Here is a 21,780-nt window from a genome sequence, read left to right as displayed (position 1 = left end):
CATAGCTAAGGCTGATAAAGAAGCTTTTGCCTACTGCTTTCTACCCTTGCTCTGCACATGGATCCTGTGTATCACTGGCCAAGTAATTTAAACCTAACTTTGTACAAATGGTCACCAACTGTGTGCTCCTTATTTTCAGGTGGGAACATTTTCTGGTCTGCAATTTGCTTTCAGAAGTCAAGAGCACTCAGAGCTGCAGGTGAGCTTCCTGGGAAATGCACTTTGAAAAGAAAATGTGGATCTTAAGCGAAACTAAGTTTTCTGGAAAACAGAGTCATAAGGCAAACAATGTTACTGACTCATAAAGCTAGCTGAAGTGCAAAAAAAAATAAAAGGAGGTAATTTATTTTGTCCTAGGACAAACATTTAATTTTTGGATTCTCTACCCCATTTTTATTGTTGAAGTCGGTCAACGAATGAAATGTTATTCTAAAATAAAAAAGTTCACCTTTTCCTGGCCCTGGCATCCTAAATTGTACAGTCAAAACTGTGGTAAGCTTAATTCATATTCTGCCTTCCTAGCTTTTTGATAAATAAATATCAAATTGTTGCTATGCAGATTAGCTCATTACTGTTTATAAGTACTGTACCATTAAAAGACAAAGAGTAAAAAATCTGTCCTCAAAGCAAAGCAGTGCAAGGCTGTGAATAATTTACATCCTGAACAGTGGGAGAAAAAGAAAATAAATATTTAAAGCGCTTACTGACCACCCTCTTTTTCATACATAGTATATGGCAAGGATTTACCAAAAAAAAAAAAAAAAAAATCTCAACAGTACTGAATGTGTCAAAAAAACAGGATCATACTATAATAATACACACCAGAAGGCAAATCAGGATTGTGCAGACTATAAATCTGGCACAATCTGAATAGCACACTTCATATTTTTTTCTGAGTAGAATATATCTCTGCACCATTTCCTAAGCTTGTATTTAGTTGGTTTTGTTTTGCTGCACACTGAAACCCAACCCCAAATTCCATCATGTGGCATCCTTCTGACGCATGTGTCACCCACAGGGGTAGCACATGAGATTTACTCTATGGAGTTCTGTTCCACAAAGCAACTGAGTAAATCAGAGACAGGGCAGCAGCCCAGCCCTGCATTTGCCAGCAGCAGCAGCAAAAGAGGGAAGAGGCAGGAGTGGGGAGCTCCTTCCAGCTTTCCAAGGGAAAGGTGGTGCTGGGAAAAGCCCTGGATTCACCTCCCCAAGGCTTGTCCGATGCCAGTGCCCCCAGCTCACACCATTACCTCTCACCCTGGGTCCCCCTGCCTGGCTGGCTTTGTTTGCAGACCCCCATGTCAGACACAGCTCTCAAATCTCCCTGCCCAGCCACCAGTTCTAAATCCCTTCCTTTTGAGTTATCCCCTTAAGCCCCTCTTTTTGCCACCCTTCTGACTCCCAGTCAGCTTTTCCAGGCAGACAGCTGTCTTGCCTCTCCTACCCCCTTCTTTCTCTTCCCTTGCTCCCAAATCTTCCCTGCTCTTCACAGCCCCAAGCTCTTGAACTCTGGAGCAGAGAGCCCAGCAGCCTCATCCCTTTGCAGTGTGAACAGTGGTTTCTGGGACTGGGATGTTAAAAGCTGAATCTTCTACCAAGCATATGGAAACTGATTTTCAAAGGTTTGTAGTCTGCTTAGACCCAGGTACCACTGCACAAGGCCCATTTCCTTGCTAAAGGTCAAGTCACTAACCTAGGAAGAGGTTGCAAAAATTTATAAAAAGCGCAAATTCTTTAACTGATTTTCAGAAATGGTCAAATCATTTTATGTTAAGCATCTATCCAGGCAAGCACAGAATGAGTCACGTGCATCAGACAGATATTTGCCACCTAATGTTTCAATCCAGGGACAAAATATTTTCAAAATTATAAACAAATTAAAATAGTCTCCTACTATAAGCTGTAGGAAAGCCTTATTAACAAGAGCTGACTGTCTTCCTTTTACATCTACTTGTACAATGGGAACTTTTGGATGCAAAGTTTCATGCACTTGGAGCAGTTGCAGTCCCAGATCTCCATAGAGAGATCTTCTCAGGCAGAGAAACACAGAAGCACAAAGCAGATACCCACAGCAACCCAAACCAGCCCACTTTACCATACTGTCATTATCTCATCCATGATATTTTCTGTGGCAAGAAAGGTTTCCTAAGCTCTATACTGGTACCTTTCCTGCAGAACCAGTAATTCAGACACTTTTTGCTTCTTGCCTGGCTTGTTCTACATCTTATTGCACACATACATACAATAGCATGTGTGAACTCAGAAGAAACCTTTATTTAATAGTGATTGACATTTGCAAGAGCTTTAAAAGTGCAATGATTTTGGCATCACTTACCTTCCAGGTAAGGATTAACAAACTGATGAGTTAACAGCCAACTGATGTCCTTTGTTTAAAACAGGCTGCATTTCAAAATGGAGGCAGCTTTCAGACTTTTTGCAGAAAGATTGTGCTTTGATTTGGAAATAGGGAAGCTCAGCAAGGATTGCGACACAGAACAGATAAGATTAGACTAAGAGGAAATGTGGTGGAAATGGTGTGGACCTACAGAAGAAACAATAAAATGCTGTTCACCTCACACTGTTTGTGTTACAGGGTTTGCTGTAGGAGGCAGAGAGGCGTCAGAGGTAAGGCAGAAGCTAAGACCTTCATGTGTTTTGGCATGGTGGATGGAACCCAGATATGAACTACTTAGAAATGCAGTGAAAATGAAAGCCTGGTTCCTTCCCTTTGGACATCATTCAGAGCTGCTGATGTTACATTCATCCCCACTGCTTTTCCATGGTACCAGCATCTCTGCATCCATCTATGCAGTGCAACCCTCATTCAGCAACCCCTCACTTTGCATCCTTCCAAATATGCATCCTGCCACAGGATACCTGCCCACAGACCCAAACTTACCAGTGGACACCAGCAGAGCAAGTGGGGAGAGTAGAGGGTCCAGAAACTGGTACCCATGCTGGAAGGTGAAGGTGGACATGGTGGGATGGGGAAGCCATGGGTCAGCAGTAGGTTCTGCATGCCAACTACAGCATCGTGCCACATGGAGTGTGGCCCCTGAGGAGTTTGGATCTGTGGTTTTGGATGAGTTTTGCTTTGAGAGAACTCAGAAGGAAGCCTGCACAACAACGACTAGCAAGCTTATCTAATCCTCTTTGCAGCAGCCTTAGCTCTGGAAAGGGTTTGTCCAAGCTATTTGTGAGTATTCCTAGGGCACAACTGCATCTGTGGTAGCATGATTACAGCTCCCAGACAGCAGCAGGATCCTTTCTGATTACTTTGGAGTACAAGAAAAAAACTGTATGCAGTTGCTTACCTATTAAAAGCACAAATATGTGTCCAAAGATACCATGAACTTAGACCCCAGCTCACAACTTCCCTGTGCAGTCCATTCCTTGGGTACCTAGACAATTCATGTAGAGCTGTGCTCTTTGACTTTCACTATTGCCAGTATGAAGCTTTATTGCAAATCTAAACTTCGAGGTTTACAGTAGATGGCATTTTTCATAAAATTAAGTTTATTACAGCGTCCAGGAGTAAGTAGATGGCATGGTCAGCAGTTTGGCTTTCATTTTCTTTTGAGTATTTCTTACTCAATTTATTTATTTTGAGTCACAGAATCACAGAAAAAAACTGTTGTGCCTACTGGAAAATGTGAAGAGACAGAGATGCTTTGTAGTAGAAGCAGGTACATCCCTTGTACCTCCTGTATACATGCAGTAGGATCTTTAACAACCAGTCTTCTATGGAACTCCTCAAGAGTGCAATTCTAGTGTTTCATGAGAGGAAAAAAAAAACATGTATTCCCTTTCTGTTGGCTGCAAAACCATGGCACGGGGAGAGAAAATGATCCTGTCAGCATCATCCCCCTAGACCAAAGACAAAGATGGTAACTAAACCCTGGCAGGACTTTGGGAATTAAAAATCTAGCACTGACACTGATTTTTGTGATACCTACTGTGCAAAGATAGAGAAGCCTACAACTATTTAGATGCATCAAGGTATTCCCCAAGCAGCTGCAAAGTTAAACTTCCCAAATCCTTGTTCTCTGCCACTTTTACTGACTTCACTGAAGTCAGTGATCACTGATACCAGTGTAGAAGAAAAGATACTATTTGCACAAGAGATGCAAAAACATATAAACATAAAAAACCCAAGTGCGTTTAGATTTTAAAAACTGTACAAATATAAACAACATACTTCTATTTTTTTCCTTTTTTTTTTTCCTTTTTTTTTTCTAAAAAAAAAAAGCTCAAAAGCTCAGCAATCTACAGATGGAAATGCCAGGATCTGGCTCAGATTTCAGTCTCTTCAGTAAAGTCACAAGCTGAGGCTGGTCGAACAGGCTCAGCCCTCAGCTGTATTGCTTTATCAGTGGGATGGACACCACAACAGTGCCAACAGCCAGCAGCCTGCTCACAGCAACCCCAGGGGCTAGCAGGATTGCAGGTAACACACTTCTCTCAAATCCCTGCTGTGCCTGAACAGTGCCTCTCTCTGCACTAGCATGTCACCACAAACCCAGCTTTGGCAGATGACAGGAATCAAAAAGCCAGTTAAACTCCAGATAATGCTGTAGCAAGAGGAGAAAAAGATCTAGAACTGCTCTGTGAGTGTAAGACCTGTATGTCTTGAGCTTTCTCATTCTGATGAGGAAGCCAACAGCCAAGGCCACCAGTGTTTCCAGCTCAGCAATACTTAACTGCACTTATTCAGGCCTTCTGGCAATTCATTCCACACCCCTCAGGGATGTAGGTTTTATACAGAGCCCCATATATCAACTCAAAAGTGAGCTGATAAACTTTGCCGAGGCAGGTGGCCATGGGAATGGCCAGGAACTGGCACAGGAATTTTCTTACTTAGTTGCATGAGGTCAGCAGACAGTAAAAACTAAAATTGTTTGTCAGTCTGGCTTGCTGCTTACCAGGAATGTGAGCCTGCAAATTAATACCTACAGAAAAACAGAATTTTCAGGAGAAGTAAAACCTGAATGTGGGAAGACGTGGTCTCTGATCTTCTCAGCACCTCAGATAAGGACCTGCAAATACCTGTGGTAAAACACAGGTCAGAGAAAAGACCTTCCAGTACCAGGAAGGGCTCCAGGGGCTGCAGGCTGGCATGTTACAAAGCAGCATGGAGCAGAGCAGCCAGGCTTGTTTCAGGAGCTGTTGCCTGTCCCAGAACATGTTCCCACTGATCACACACCACAGGAGGCAAAGGACCCTCCCCATGTACCAGGCACCCTCACCACCCCTGTGGCACTTGGCAGGATTTATTTTTCACACACAGAGTCTGAGCTGTGACTCATACAGGTAAGTCAAGGCATGGGACCTCAGTATGTGGAAGAAGCACGTTTCTGTTTATTATTGCTCCATACAATTAGCTTCCGTGAAAATCACTTTTTAAAAATTTTTTTCTTGCAGGACAGCCATGGCCTGTTTGGACCACACTCAAGTCAAAGCTTTCTCCTGGGGTTGTGCAGCACTGCTGGGTACATCTGCAGCAGCCCTGGGCCCAGGTGCTCAGGGTGAGCAGACATCTCCTCACTCTGTTCTCTGCTTGTCAGCAGCATCTCCTCACTCTGTTCACTTTGTAAATGAGTAGGACACCACACACAGCAGCAACAATATGCACGTTCAGATCTCCTTGATCCAATTTGAAGCACCTCCAGCTTCCCATCCATTCACTGTGTGCATCCAGCAAGTCATTTAAGGTGAGTCTTCCCTTGCCTACTTCATGAAGCCAAGAAGCCAAGGACAGAGTCGGTCTTCAAGAGCTACACATTGTACTGCGATCCCAAAACTTTGAACACACAGACACATAAAATCCATCTCTACATGCAGCTTTTCCTGTGGCTATGGTCCTGTGAATTTCAGTATTAGTGACATCTTTAATGGGAATCCTACTCACAGTGAAATGTTCACTATGGGAAGCAGTACTCACGTTAGGATGTGGGTACCAGTGCATGAACTCTGGTGAAATTGCAGCATCCACTGCCAACAGAAGTTTTACTGCCAGAAGCATGTACATGGTGTGGACATGGCCTACAGTCATGTTAATAATGCAACTATTTTATTAAGGTAAGCTGAACATGCTCTTTTGTGGTAAAAACATCTTGAGGACTTGTCCTTGCGTGCATGTTCATGTTTGACTCTTCCCTCCTTGCCTTTGGTGTTTTTTTTCCCAGCTCTGACTCTTCCTCTCTCCCCAGCCTCCAGAGCTCCCACAGTCACACCCTCGTGCCCTTTGGTTCTCACCCCAGCACACATTCCAGGTTTAAAGACCTCAGCTAGCCACAGTCTTCCCTCCCTCGAGGTCTTAAAACCTTGTTGCTTCAGCAGCAAGCCTTTCAAACCTCAATCAAGCATCTCTGTCTCATAATCTCCCTAACTGGGATCAGACTATAGTCAGCAAGTTGATCTTTTTCCCCTTTTTCCCTCCTCCTTCTCCTCTTTACAAGAATTTATCATTTCTTATTTACACCCCTTCCAGTCCTGCAGACACCTCCCCTCCACCTGACACCACTACCTTTCTCCTCAATTTTATTTCTCCATTTTTCTCTTCTCACTATTGCTGGTTTATGGTGACGACACCATCCCCTTGTCATTCTGAGTCCATTTTACCTATTCCCTTCCTCCCCTGTCCTGATCTTTTTATTTTACTCATAAAAAAACCCACCATTCCTTTGGCATACACTGGTTAGACTCCATCTCTTTACTACTGAATTTCCCTGCACTAAGCCTCAAGTGGTCCCATTCAGCACCACCCATTAGCCTCCCCCATTGTGTATCACCATTCAGCCTTTCTGTGATTTCCACTCCATCAGCCCTGATAACTTCTCTTTTGCTTTTAACCTTCATCTTTCTACTGAGTTCAATTGCAAATTCTGCCTATACTTCAGTTTCCTTCAATTTGCTTTGCTATACTACCCAGGCCAGTTGGTGCTCTTCCACACTTTTTCTGTTGTCTTCTGAAAGACTGCCTGCTGGAACCCTGGCCATCACGTCCAGCTCAACGTGGTTAAACAGAGTCCCTGATACTACCACTCTCAAGGGATGCCCCAAATCTCTTTTCTTTTTGCAGTGGCATTTACTGCTCTGTTTGCAGGCAGGACACAGTATTTATCTGGGCAGCCTTGATTTCAAAGTACATCCAAGATCTGTTGATGCTTTCAGCTTACATGTAAATGGCATTGCCTGTTCTGTCATAGCTAAAAAACTTCTCTAGGGTCTCACCCTTGCATTAGCTCAGAAACGGTGACAATCTTTTCTCTGCTTTCATAACTGCAATCTCGATCTGCTGTTTCATCTTCCAAATACTGTTACAAGGGTCATCCTTATAGGCTGATGCTTTGAGTATGCCACTCATTTTTGTGCTTCTGTTGACCAGCTCTCCATTCTCTAACAAAATAAAATGTGTCCTTACACACAGCACTTGCACAGATGGGCAGAGCTGAGTGACAAAGGGGTGTCTTTTGCAGCTTTTATGCTTGCCATCAAAAACCTGTTTTTCCTTGTACTTCCTCCCTAGGGCTACCTTCCTGATCATAACTGTAGAGAAACTTTACTCCATCCTGCCTAAATTCCTTCTAAAATCTCTCCCTTACTGCTGAAGATGTGCAGCAGCATCCAGACTGCCAGCATGCTGTGCCTGCTCTGTACCCAGCTGACCCCTCACCATTTCCTTGTGCTCCACCCCATGTCTAACCCATCTCTTGCCTCTTGCTGGGTATTTCAGGCATAAACCCCAAACGACATGACAGTCTTTCTGCTCTACCTGTGAAGCAGGTGCACACACAGCAGCAACACCCATGTCAGCAATCCTGAGTCTATGACAGTGCAAAAATTAACAGCAGCCTGCTGAGGCTGAACCTACAGCCTGACTCGTGGTGGAGCTTACTAAATGCCTCTGATAAAAGACAGAAACACAGAGGCAGTATTTAAGTTTATTTCAAAGGTAGAACTCAAGGACATCCGCTGGGTACTCAAAAGACCAAAACACAAATGTAAACCCTGAGCTAGATCACTTGGGGTGGTGCTTCTCTGGAGTAAACCTCCCAGTGCCCCCTCACATTGGTGACTAGGACAGAGAACATTTCAGTTGTCAGTAGATGGTTAAGCCATATCCACACTGGAGATTGCTGAAACTTAGTGTTGCCTCATGGTTCTTAGCCAAAGATTCTTATATACTTATTGTTTCTTTCCATCTCATGGCAAATAAGACCATCTGTGCTGATTTAGTCTCAGCTTTATGACCAAGCTAAATAAAAGATAACATCCAGACTCTACATACATTTTGAAAAACAAACTCTTAAAAATTATCGAAAACCTCTCTCTTCTTTTCAAATGAAACCTTGCTTGTGGTCAGGGGATATGAAAGACTGGAAAGGACAAATGCCCTCAAATATCAGGTAGTCAGCTTTGCAGTTACTAAGAAGTTGCTTTGCCCTGTTGAGTTTACTGTGTCACCAAAACCCTACCAACCATAGCTATACAAAGCCTGCATTGTCTCAGCAAGGCCACTGAGATGTTCCTGATCTTGGCAAGAGCTAGGTATACCCAAAAACATTTTACTGAATAAAAAAAAAAAATTACAACAGCAGAAAGAAATATTATTTTAGGCCTCTTACTGGAAAGATAAAAGTCAGTCCTTCCTTCTGCTAATGTGGCCCACAAAAATATCCTGTTCACAGGATCCACTTACAGCCTTGAAAATTGCACCTAAAAATTCCCATATAAAACAGATTTCAAAGTGACTTGACTACAATGTAAGGAAGGATTTGTGGGGATAGGCCATTGGTAATTCGGAGATCTCAGTTTCCTGATGAAAGTGGGAGTTACATACACACATCCACAGGCACGGAGATGGTCTCTTCATAGTTAGTCTGCTACAAGGCAAATCTAATCTCTACATTTGTCCAAGTCATTGATTTCTTGCATTCAACAGGAACAGGATGGGTAACATTTCTTCTCAGAGAACACTTATTCTCTCCTGTTAAACTTCTCAATAAATCAGACATGCACAGATGATCAGGGCCAGTGATTTGAATGAGAAAGCCAAGATTATACTACACTTTCAGGTGAAGCAATAGTGTAATGTCTGCTGGACTTTGTCACTCTCATAGTGCTGTGGACTCCTATGGTAAATCAACAGGTGCTTGCACACCCACTCCAGAGTAACCTCTGGATCTTCTTCTCTAGTTGTGGGATATTAATACAATTTGACTATGTCATTGGCAGCCCAGTGAACAGGGCTTCAGTACACACTTAAAACCATAAAAATCTATTTCACTGCTTGTCAGAGCCAATACTGAGTCTATGATGGTAGAAGTAAGATTTGTCATCTGTTTGTTGGGATTAAATATATTTAGTCAGACACAAAAAAAGCATAATTTCCAGCTTTTACCCAGGATGTCTTAATTTTCACATAGGGAAACAGCTGACAGTGGAAAAAAATGTATCTTAGCAAGCAAAAAAGAAACCCCTCTGCCTTCTGTCAGATGCTCTCACAGCTTTTGCAGCAGAGGGCATGGCATTGCACAGAGTGGCAGCAAAGGGGTGAGGGGGCCCTGCCATGCAGAGGTAGCCACAACCTGAAAATGTGAAATATGGGTGGCCCCAAAAGCAAACCCCAAGGCCAGGAGAGCCCATCTGAAGCCAGCTGGGTACGGACCATGCAAGGACAAGGTTTCAGACCAAACCACCTTTGAAATAGCATTCCCTGGAGGCTCTGTCATGTCTGATGTTTAAATTAAATACTTCTATTCCAAGGGTTTCAACGCCTGTTTAATCTGGTGTGTTGAAGGCAGCACATTCCTTTAATTTCTAAAACTTCAAACAAAGATTTCTCATCCCGGGTAGCTGCGGGGACACCCAGAAATGATTAACAGCCGTGATTAACAACCCTGAACATTTCCCTAACAACACCTAGGCTCTGTGTCTCAGAAAAAGTTGGTACCTGAAAGCAGGGGAGGAAGTTGGGGGCTTGGTGGAAGCACCGGCCCTCAGGTCCGGGCGCGGTGCACAGGAGGAAAACCTGTCCCGAGGAGGAAACCTGGAGGGGAGTCGGGGCAGAGAGAACGAATACTCAAGAGAAGTGTTTGTCTCTTATCTCCCAGGCGGCACTTTGTTAGCCTTCAGCGCTCATGCTGCGAGTCTGACGGACACCAAACGGCGGCGTATTCCCAGCGTTATCTCGCTTTCCTCTCAGAGGGCGCGTTGCCTTCCAGCTTTCCAGCTGGATACCAGGCTCCGCTTAACACGGACCTCGCACCCCCGCCGCCCGGCACCTGCCGGCACGCAGCCTGCCGGCCATCCCAGCAATCCCGACAGCAATGCCATCCCGACGGCAGTGCCATCCCGACGGCAGTGCCATCCCGACGGTGAGGCAGCTGGCAGCCTGCCTGCACCCTGCCGCTTGCTGCCTCCCCGCTTGCGAAAGGCGCCGAGTTCCCCCTCTCACATCATGTGAACTCGGCTCAGCTGGTAAAGAATAATTGCAGGCTTGTCCAAGTTATCATCTGCGAAGTCTAGGAGGCATATAAAGGCACTAATATTCCGTTTGCATTAGCCTGAGGCAGCTCATTTCAGTCTGGTTTTATGTTCCTGCCCCTCCGCCAGGCCAGGCCAGGACAGCTGCATTGATAAAAATTAGGAGGGATTTTGTGACATCTTAGGTGCCAACCCATCTTTAAGTATCATAATACTTTGCCTTTTGCTCAAAATTTTATTTTAAATTCTTAAGAAGAAATGAGCTGTGTAGCTTTCTGTCAGGGAGGGGGGACATAAAAAAATAGAATAAAAAAATCAGCTTTTTCTTTTAACATGAATAAGGAGCCCCTGACATTTTCCGTGTAATCACACATGCCTCAGAGTGAAGAAGAAATTTCACCTCCTGATTGATACATGTATTTTAAACGGTCATCAGAAACTTTTCCCAGATAAGGTCCTGTTCTTATGCTAGTATCTATAACTTATCGGCAGACGGCAGCCTATCTCAGAGCCCTCTTATCACTTCCCTGTCACTTGTACCACCACTCTACGTTCTTACAAACAACGGTATTTTAGATGTTGAAGAAGAGGAAACAGCCATAAAAACAAAATACCCCTGCCAAAATTTACTCCAAAATTTACAACAGGCGTGTCATGCTGTGGTTTTTCTTTGACATGGAGAAACATACGTTTTTTAAAATTAAAACTCTAGGATCTGCAGATGACTTCTCACTCTGTCTTTATTTAGTACCTGTTTGTGCCTCTCATCTGCTATCTTTCCTCAGAATCACCAGAAATCTGTCACTTGGAAAGAGTCACCAAAACTTCACTGAGAATCTCTGCAGTCTTCTCTGTTTGCCTTTTCCCCCTAAAAATATTTTAAAATGCACTTTCTGAGCGAGCGCCTTGTCCTCTTACGTTGTCAACCCAATCACAGAAGAGTAAACCTTCAGGCAAGGACAGAGGAAGAGCAAAGCAAAACAAAAAGTGATGGCACCTACCTGGAGCCCGCCTCAGCACCCAGCACCATTCGCAGCAGCGGCAGCGTTTCGGGGCAGCAGCCTAATGCATTTTCCTTTCTACCGCTCTGCTAAAGGAGAGTTGAGCAACTTCTCACGCTGCTGCTTGGAGCAACAGCTCTCCCCAGCCTTAACACCCTCTCTTGGCTCGCTCTCTCTTTTTTTTTTTTTTTTAAACAGAGTTTTTGAGCACTAAAACTTGCAATTAGTACCAGCTAAGCCAAAGCCCCTGCTCGCCCCTGCCCTAAGCCGCACATTCCAGGGCGCTGAGCAGGACGCTGAGCTCTTCCACTCCCAGACCTCAGTTTCTGCCTACGAACTCGATAAGGCTGCAGGAGTTCAGGAACACTCACTGAAGCTCGGAGAGGGGAAACATTGGTCTCTCATCCCCAGCCTGGGTGGTTTTTTTATCCTTCCCCCCCGCTTCCTCCTCCCTTTCTGTCCGCACTCACAGTAGCAAGGTTGTCTCTTGACTACTCCCTGCCTTAAACTCACCAAACCAGATTTTTACTCCCAACACCTTCACGTACATCTGAACTGAAATTTTACCCTGCTCGCTGAGCCTTGGCTGGCTAAGGGCCAGCGCAGCATTCCTGTTGTTTTAAGAGGACAGATTAAAAAAAAAAAAAAAAAAAAAAAAAAAAGGAAACCTGGACAGATACAAGGGCTGGGGCTGGAAGGAAACAAACTTAGAGAGCAGCTTCACTTAAGAATGCTGTGGGATTCCCTTTTATATTTAAAGGACTAACTCAGTGATTTCTTTTTTGGCAGTGTCAGTTACGAGAAAATACCCTCCGCAGCCATTTGCATCCTTCAGGTGGATGGACATTTGAAAACAAAATAAACCACTGGTACTCACCAGAAGGATAGCATCGCCGGCCTCAGCACAGCGGGGAGAGGAGCCTATACCTTTGCCTGATCTGGTTACCCTAAGGCAGCTGTAGCGCTGGTCAAAGAAGTGCCACATTTTACCCTTTTGTGACCTAAAGTTACAAGTGGTTTCTAGAAAAGGAACAAAACAGAAAACAGTTTATATATAAAAAAAAAAACAAAACACCAAACAAAAAACCCCCACACAAACAAAAAACCAAAGCAAACCAAAAAAGAAAAAAAAAAAAAACAACCCCAAACCAACCAGCCAAGCCTTCTTTTAACCTCCGGGTGATCCCTCTGACCGTTGTCAGGCTTAAAGAAACAATGCAGCAAGACTGTAAACTTTCTCACCTCTTTATACATTACCTGTCTGCGCCTGGCTGTGGGCTTTGATGTATTGAAACAAAGCACGAGACCTGTTTATAGTAAATGAAACCAACCAACAAAGAGCTCTAATTCAGAGTTGTGACTAAACAAACTGGAACAGGAAGCACACACCAGCAGATTTTATTTATTTATTTATTTATTTAAAGTAGTAATTCCTGCTTGCATTGTCATGGAACAGAAAAACAAAACAAAACAAAAAAACCCCAAGTAAGTTTTCAGCTTCTCCCTTCTGTCAAATGCAGGGAATTTTTTAATTGGAAAACTAGATGCAGGCAATGCTTCATCGCGTGTATGCAAATACTTAACAGCATTTACCACCAGTAGTCATCTAAATATCTAATTCATCTGTTGGTTTCCCTTTGCAGGAAGTTTCACGGATTAGTTGGCCCCACCCCCTCCAATTAACACCTGTAATTAATGACTAGACAATAGGTCTGCATCTAGGACAGCTGGACAAAGCAAGCCCCCAATAAACAGTAGATTAACAATCCTACAAGTTGAATTTTTAAAAAAGAAATAATATTTGAGGTTAAAACTAGTGACAGAAATTTATGCTTCATAATTCTCCCTAATTTTTAAATGAATTATTTTTATTCTTAATTTATTCATAGGCATTCCCAATTAAGAATTCTTAATGTTTAAAAGGGGCAGAGTGGAGCACAACAAAACTATGCTGCTTTGTTACTATTATATTACCTATACTTTTTGAAAGCAGTTTGTCCTTCTAAACATGTATTTCTCTAATTGTACTAATTTTCCAGTTTTACTTAAGCAAATCTGTCTTGACTCCCTAAGAGAGTTTTGCTTCAGGCAGAAACTGATGAATCAAACTACTTATTGGGGTAACACGTGAAGCCAGACAGCTAAATATTGCAGAGAGCCCAAGTTAGCAGTGTACTCTTTCAGAAGCTGATCAAAGGATGTGATCTGGGTTTTACCAAATGCACCAAGCATAAAAAAATATCTTTCAGAATTTACCAGCATTAATCAGCAAATAATCAAAGTGAAAAGTGCCATAAAATACTTGAATTAAAATGAGAATCCAGCACTTGCTGCAAACATTTTGTACAGTGTAATTCTTTAAGAAAAAATAGTCCAGAAAAACAAATACTGGAGGCCTTAGTGGTACAAAAATCATATGAGTATTCTAGCATAATATTCCTTAAAAATGTACCCCACTTGTCCCAAAACAAGCCTTTCTGTAGTGTTTCCATCTGATAATTTGCCAATATAGACCCCAGGAAATCTATCTTGTAGAGAGAGGGTATGCTCCATTTGTCCCATTTAAAGGAGCAAAATAGGCATTGCAGGCAGAAGTACTTCTTAGTCAATATGCATGTGTGTGTGTGTATATATATATATAAACATATAAATGAGAATATATATATAAATGAGAATCTGTAATACAATGAGCAGTACAGAGAATGCAAAGGCACGTGAATGTGAATACACTGCCCCACATGTCCTGGGTGCAGCTACAGTACCAAGAGCTGTGGCTGCACCAGTGTGGTAAGGCCAACTTTGGTAAGGTAGGCTGCCAAAAGTGTAGCTCTGCCTGTTTTACTGACTCCTCACATGTGGTTGTGGGTCTCACCTCTGGCTGACATCTCTCTGAAAAACAAAATATTCCTCTCATTGTAACAGCCATACCTACCACAAAGCATCCTTGCCAGTGCTGGTCAGACAGGATTCAACATCCTCTCTGAGAGCCAGTTCATGCCTTCCTTCCTGGGGGAGGTTTCAAACAGGTTTTCTTTGAAGATGTCAAAGATAGGAAAGAGTTTGACATTTTTCTTAGGGCTGTTCAGCTTCAGTTTTAGAATGTTACGGCATGTGGGGAGTCTGCTTAGAGCTAACACCAGGCAAGAGCTCACCTAACAATTAAAATTGTCTGCTCAACCTGTCTCTGTGTGACAGACACTTTCCACAGGCCCACCTGAGACTGCAAGGTACAGTTTGCACACCTCTGCAGGAACAGGGGTGACCGTGACACATCTGCTCACATCTTTCTAATGGATTTCCAAACATTGGCAAGCCCAGGGATTTCTTCACTGCACAGCTGCCAGAAAACAGTAGTGCAAAACCTCCACTATTTATTACTTGTGGCACTAGAGTATTTCCTACCATACTCTGATTCATAGATTCCAGTTCAAACAATAAGTATTTGTTGCCACGTTGGTCCTGCAGTGCACTTTCCTTTCTCAGCATACAACATCCTTTCAGATGACAGTAACAACTCAGGAAAGTCTCTTCTTGAACGCTAAATGCTGGGTCTGTAGCAAGTTGGGATGAGGTGAAAGCATCCACAGAAAAACTAGGATGAGACATAGGGATTGTTGCCAGTGGGGGTTCAGATCATGTAAAATTAAACATTAGATTTAATTGATCTAATGGCAGTCTGAGTCATTTTTTACATCAGTATAATTTTTCTCCCTGTGTAAGTCCCAGTTTTTCAGCTGACAGTGTTTTAAGGGGTTGTGAATTCTTGAAGCAGGAATGAAAAAGTGACCCAGCTATAACTTGTTGCAGCACCCTCCAGTCTTTGGGTTAAAATGGAAGAGCAGTCACAACTCTGCAGCACTGAGCAGAGATTTCCTGTTCCTCTGCCAAGCCATGGTAGGGTTTCTGACCAAAATAAAAGATTTTAATGAGTCCATAGCAAAGCAAATTAAGCTAAGTGCAGCATGATTAGTCTGTGAACACTAATCTTGAAAAGCAACAGTATTTGATTAAGCAAGTCATCCTCAAAAACGGATCTTAAAATGGCAATAAAGAAATGTCTGATATGAGCATTCAATATTGGGGACCTGGGTTGTTTTTTGGGGGGAGGGGTGTGTCTCCCAGTTTATAACTCCCACTTCCTTCTCAATATGGCTTATTGCAGTGTCAATTGTGTAATACCTATTGTACAGTTTATCACTACTGCCAAGAGCTGATTTTACTGCAGCAAGAAATTGCATGTTGAAAGTTTGTCGACTGCATTTCATTCAGGAGATTATGAAAATTTGAAAACTTTTTTTTTTTTTTTTGTAACTGATTGGGAAACTATGAAAAACACAAGTGAGAAAGTGCACTAGCCAGGAATTAAATGGTTCTAAATATCAGAAAACTAACAGGAGAAGTAAAAAGTTTGTTACTTCTGTGAAAAGAAAAAGTTAAAAAGCCTCTATTTCAACTCTAAATTTTTGTTTAAGCTTTCTAACACAGAATGTTTCCTAATATCAGTTAAATATTTGGATATAATTCAGTAAGCAAAGACGGTCTGCAATTAAGTTGGTCATCTCACAGTGTTTGAATTTTTCCCAATTCAACTGAAGCTTGGAGAGTGAAGACTTCTGAGAGTGGGCTGTGACATGCCCTCATTTCACATGTAACAAATCTCTGTACACTTAACCCGTGAGGCAGCACCTTCTCCTCCAGAATGGTCTTGTGGGGAGCAGATCTGAGAGCCCATTTCTTGGGAAGAGTGGATGAGGCAGACAGGGGCACCTAATGAGGAGAGAAGGGGAAAGAAAGAGAGAGCTCAACAAAACCCTTGCAGATCTTCTTTGTCCCAGGTCCACCTCATCATCTGTTCTGCCCACTCTGCTGGGAGCTGGCTGAGGTCACTGCAGCATCAGGGCAGAAAAATCATTCCTTTGTCAGCCCAGCTGAAAATATCAGAGCTGGATCTGTCTGTAGATTTAAACACCTCTTACCAACTAAACTTCTCCTCGTAAGGTATTTACAGAGGTTTTTTTGCTACTGGTGCCAGTCTAGAATTATTAAACTAACTTCTGCACACAGAGTTTCTGTGGCTTGGGTAAAATTATACTAACAAAACTGTCTTGGTTTAAGATCATTTTCCAAGATGAAAAGAGTGTAATATAAGAGAACGAAAGTTACTTTCAAGATCAAATCCAGACACATAACTTCATGAAAGGAATCACAAACCTGTACAGAAGAATTTGTGTGAGAATATTTTCTGGGGAAAAATCTTGTCTTTTTCATCATGAAAGCACCTCATCACATTGAATGCAGAAGCTTATTGGAAGAAATAAAATTATTCCTGATAATGTGAGTTGTAAGGATTATAATTTGAATTATTAAGAAATTGTAGCATCTGACATGATCTCTCCTGTCCTGTCTTTGTCTCATTTTTTTCTCATCTGTGTTGCTTTCTTTCTGATACTTCCACACAGGCTGATGGCAATCTCTGTTGCTGTGGCTTCCCTCCTTCCCCATAATCTCCTCCCAGTCTGTATACCTTGGTTTCCTGCTGGGTGGTTTGACCATCCTACCCCCTCAATAGCCTCATCTTCTTACACTTTTTGGATTCAGGCTTTCATTCAAACCCTCAGCCCTTCTCATTCTTGTCTCAATCTCAGTATTTTGCCAGGACTCCAGCAGTGCCAACCTAGGTCAGTCTAATATTTGCTTTTCTACAGGTAACCTCATGTGTTTTTTTTCCCTCATCTCACTGCAATAACTCTCCTCCACCTCTCTAAGCCCCTGCTCTCACTTGCTGTGCACCCTGTGTAGCCAGTTATGCCTGTGGGAGCCATGCATGAACCAGTCTTTTGGTTTTGAGGTTTGCATTTGCTGTGTGCTGGAGCTCCTGGTCCCAGAGATGCAGCCACAGGGCTGCTCCCCTCCCCTCGGGGCCTGGCAGCTGAGAGGGGCTCTGCCCCCCAGGCAACCCCCAGTGAGGGATGTCACAGCAACACCTGCCTTTGACAGCAACAGCTCTGTTTTATCATAGAATCAGAGAATAGTTTGGGTTGGAAGGAATCTTAAAGTTCATCAGTTCCAAACCCCTGCCACAGGCAGGGACACCTCCCACTAGACCAGGTTGCTCCAAGACCCCTCCAATCTGGCCCTGGTTCATAAATCACAAACCTTTTCCAGTGAGATGAGTAGCAAGAACTGTGCAGGAGCAACAGGAGAAAACAAGACCTAGGCTTTGAGCACTCATGGGGATGTTGCAGGCAGACATCATTCAAAAACCTAGAGGGCTCTGAAAAGTGCCTGTTCCCTCCCATCTGCTACCACTCTTTTAGTACAAGCAGAAGCTGAGCTGACAGGGAAAAATCCTGTAAGCAGTCCCAAATGTAGTTCACACATCATCTATGGAGGGGGCAGCCACAACTTCCCTGGCCAGCCTGTGCCAGTGTCCCACCACCCTCACACTGAAGAATTTCTTCCTAAAATCTAACCTAAATCTACCCTCTTCCAATTTAAAACCCTTTTTACTCCTTGTCCTGTTGCTGCTTGCCCTTGTGAAAAGTCCATCACCAGCTTTCCTGTAGGCCCCCTTCAGGTACTGGAAGGCCTCTGTAAGGTCTCCTTGGAGCCTTGTCTTCTCCAGGTTGAACAACCCCAATTTGTCAGCCTGTCTGATTTATCTCTGCTGTAAGCCCTTTCCTCAGAGCATGCTTGGTATGCTGTGTGCTCCTGAGGTGCATGGCCAGCAAACACTCCTTGGGGGCTTCTGCAGGCAGAGGGGTACATCAGAGTGGTTTAGTTTAGGGGGTGTCTGCACAATACACTGTGGCTGCATATAAACAATGCCCTTAAACAACACTGGCAGCACCTCCGACCAAACCCATGACTCACAGGGTACTGCAGCAAGCTGCTGCTTTTCTTCCCTCTGGCCTTTTGTTAAGGCACTAGAGGAAAGAGAACTCTGCACTTTCACATTACCACAGGCAGCGTCTCCTCCAGCACAGAAATAATAATAGCAATGTCCTTTCTGTTATTATTATGCGGATCTCTCTCACATATATGAAGTGGTTTTCCAGTCTTCATAATAAAATGAGGATCTGAAAAACCTGGGGTAAAAGCCTCTGAATGTAGTATTCCTCTTCTCTCAGTTTCATAATAAGAGTGTGGATAGTTTGCACAGGGGATCTCAGAGGCAGGTATCAGATCTTTGCCATGTGGGTGGTTAAGAATTCACAGGTGGAAACCTGCGTGCTCTCTTCATAGCAAACATGTATTTCTGTAGCTCGAAACTGAAACCCATGGCTGGGGAAATCAGAATCTGGGTAAAATCACAAGGCTGTGTGGTCAGAACTAACCCTGGGTAGGAGACACATGGAGTGCTGGTCTGGTATTTAATCTAAAGTCACTTCTCTTAGAAGGGAAGTGAAAGAGGCAAAGTGCAGTAGAAGCAGTTCAGCAGGAAATTATCGTTATGTACCAAAGCAAGCTCTGAGAACAGAACAAAAATCAAGCCAAGTAGAATTCGGCTTATTTATTAATCCTCGTAAAAGGGGAAAATAAAACAAAGTAAGTTGCCTAAATTAACAATTTTTGTCTCTCAGCATACAGAAGAAGCAAGGTTCCAAAGACCCAGAGACAACATCAGATATCACTGCAGCTCATGTAGGCACTTGTGTGCTTGGCTGGGTGTGAACTTGTGTAGAGGTCAGGGGATCAACTAGGAAGGTTTGTGCCTGTGGGAGAGAGGGGGTGTTCACACACATCCCATAATACTCATTATGGCTGGTTAGGGAAAAAAATGTACTCAATGACTCAGTGACTCAAAAATAATGGTGAGAGCTGAACCTCTTTCATGCCCCAATGGACAGAAGTATTGCAGCAGGACATGGGACACAGGCTGTGGGACTATAAAGCAGAAAAAAGAATCCATCAGACAGAAAGGTCATGCAGATACATGAGACCACTGTCCCACATAAGCCATATGTTAATAACAACTGATAGGTTTTTTGACCTAAATAGCTAGGTAAAATTAAAAGGCTGCTTTTTTTTTTTTTTTTTTTTAATTAGAAATTTGTGAAAAAAAACCCAACCAAACAGGAACTTCTGTTGCAATTCAGACTACTTGCAAAAATACTTCAGTGTGTAATTTCTTGAACACGGGAGAAACCAAATGACCATGAAATGGTTTATTTGTAGCAACAGATGATACCAAACCAGAAGGCCCATCTCTGGGCTTTTGATAGGACTGTTCACCTGCACAGCTGTGCATAATCCAATTTCTCTGTTCTGTGAATCAGCAGGCAGCTTCTGAGCCCTGAGTTGTCCCCAGTCTACCCACACACCGAGGAGTACTGTTCTCGACCTTCCAACCCCAGAAGGACATAAAACCAAAGATTAATTTCATCAGGAAATTATGGCTATCTTTGCATTTGCCTTGGCTTTCAGCAATGCTCTGTGTTGATACTAAAATTTGGAAACTGTTCTTGTTTCTAATACCCACTCTGAGACAGGGCCTTGAAAGCCTCTGACGGCTTCCTTCAGTAATGGGTAGCAGATGCCCCAAACCAACTTACAAAGTAATTCCTTAAAACATGTCTATGGGGCCATCACCATGGGTCCAAGGAAAAGGAAGACTGGGCCCTCAACCACCTTTAATCAAACATTACTCATGTTTTCTCCTCCCACATTTTGGGGAGCTGCTGCCTTCCCCTACCAATGAGTAAATCCCAAGCACCAAGGTTGGGCAGCTCCTCATCTCACCCTCTGAAGAGAAGACAGAAGTCAGTAATGGGTGATGCAAAAGGGAAAAAGAGGCTGCAGACTACTTGGAAAGCCAGGCATCAGCAGTGGGGATGGAAGGAGAAATTAAACATTACAAAATATCCACACATCTTGCTGCTAAATAGGACCAGAACCAAGAACCATGAAAGGAGTACACTTCACAATGAAGAGCAGTTTGCATTTGAAGATCCATTAAGTAAAAGGCATTATCTATTCAGCTGATAAATTCTGTGGGAAAAACATGGGATATGACACAAATTTGACAATGTATAGCATAATAAGGTCCTGATGCATGATCAAGTCCCTCCAACACTACAGTACAATGAACTGTATTAGAGATCATAATAACCATTATCTCTTTCTGCAGGTTTTCTCATCAGGAACCCTGATGAAATATTTGGAAAGAAGAAGAATGGGATTCACTAGAAGAAAAACCATAGGCTGAGTCTGGTGTTGTAAGGGAAAGCCAAATAAATCTGTGTGCCCTCTTTCTAACAAATGCAATCCCACCCTGACAGAAGTGTGGTTTGATACACCACACCCAAGGGCCTGGCTGTACTAGAGGCCATCATGGGCAGTGGTGGTTGGAAGCCATGAGGGGTGATGCTGGCAGTGTCACAGTGCTGCCTGTGCTTGCAGGCAGGTCTATACTGATGATAAAACTTTAAAAAGGAGGGTAAAAACAAGGAAGCAAGGAACAGTTGGTGTAAATAAACATGGAAGATGTTTCCTGTTCAGCTGAGAAGGCAAGGGCAATAGGTAACCTGAAGCAGAGGGAAGTAAAGGGAGCAGGAAATCAAATTAAAATTCAAACCTACCTTTTATTATCTTGCAATAACCAGTTTCCCAAATCCCCTCCAATCTCTGCTGAGGAGTATGAATTGCCTCACATCCCATGACTGACACTGCCTGGAAGCCAGGAGGGCCTTACCTTGAGCCCCATGCAATGGACTCTCCCATCCCTGCCAGACTCCTACAAAAGCAGAGAGTTTATATGAGTTTCATAGGCCTGAATAGCTTTAAGATTGAGGTTTTGGGGTTTTTTGTTTTTTTTTTTTTTTAAATGCTATTAAGTTAGTAATTAGTGGTTTGTTAATAATAACCTTTACCAAACCAAAGTATCTACTGGCATTATAGACAGAATTGTTTTAAGCAGGAGAGACAGAGGAATGTGGTGCAGAGTTCAGAAGCACCTCCTCTCTATCCAGTGCTGACATGGTTGTGTTGTCAATAGCACTCTCTACTGTGATGGTGAAATTGCTTTTTGGATTTTGTTCCAGTTTGTGTGTTGGCTTTTCTTTTTTTTTTTCCTGTTTCTTTTTTTCTTTTTTGTTGGGGGGGGTTTGTTTTGGTTTTTGTGTGGTTTTTTTGGTTGCTTGTTTTTTGTTGTTGGTGGTTTATTTTGTTGTTGTTTTGTTTCATCATTTGTTTTGGTTGTATTTTGGTGGTATTTTTTTTCTTTGTTTTTTTTTTTTTTTCTCACAGACTTACCCATCCTGTCCCAGTGTACCTCAAAATTCACCAGTTT

The 21,780-nt window shown here is 43.0% G+C and overlaps 1 protein-coding gene across 3 annotated transcripts in view; it reads right to left on the bottom strand.

Annotated features, from left to right (window-relative positions):
• Positions 1–12,864, bottom strand: part of RBM47 (RNA binding motif protein 47) — a 76,203-nt gene extending 63,339 nt beyond the window's left edge. The window contains exons 1-2 of one of the 3 annotated variants that reach the window (XM_071743683.1): positions 12,747–12,864; positions 12,367–12,509 (exon numbers count right to left, since the gene is read on the bottom strand). In XM_071743683.1, coding sequence (XP_071599784.1) covers positions 12,367–12,380 — 14 coding nt within the window. In that variant the 5' untranslated portion in view covers positions 12,381–12,509; positions 12,747–12,864. Of the gene's footprint in view, positions 1–11,489; positions 11,935–12,366; positions 12,510–12,746 lie in introns of those variants that run through there. The other 2 variants (XM_071743681.1, XM_071743682.1) reach the window with 2 other exon arrangements.
• Between the last annotated feature and the right edge of the window lie 8,916 nt (positions 12,865–21,780).

Source organism: Heliangelus exortis, chromosome 4 (genome assembly GCF_036169615.1).
Source record: "Heliangelus exortis chromosome 4, bHelExo1.hap1, whole genome shotgun sequence".
Classification (NCBI taxonomy): domain Eukaryota; kingdom Metazoa; phylum Chordata; class Aves; order Apodiformes; family Trochilidae; genus Heliangelus; species Heliangelus exortis.
This window is presented reverse-complemented; position numbering and strand designations above follow the sequence as displayed.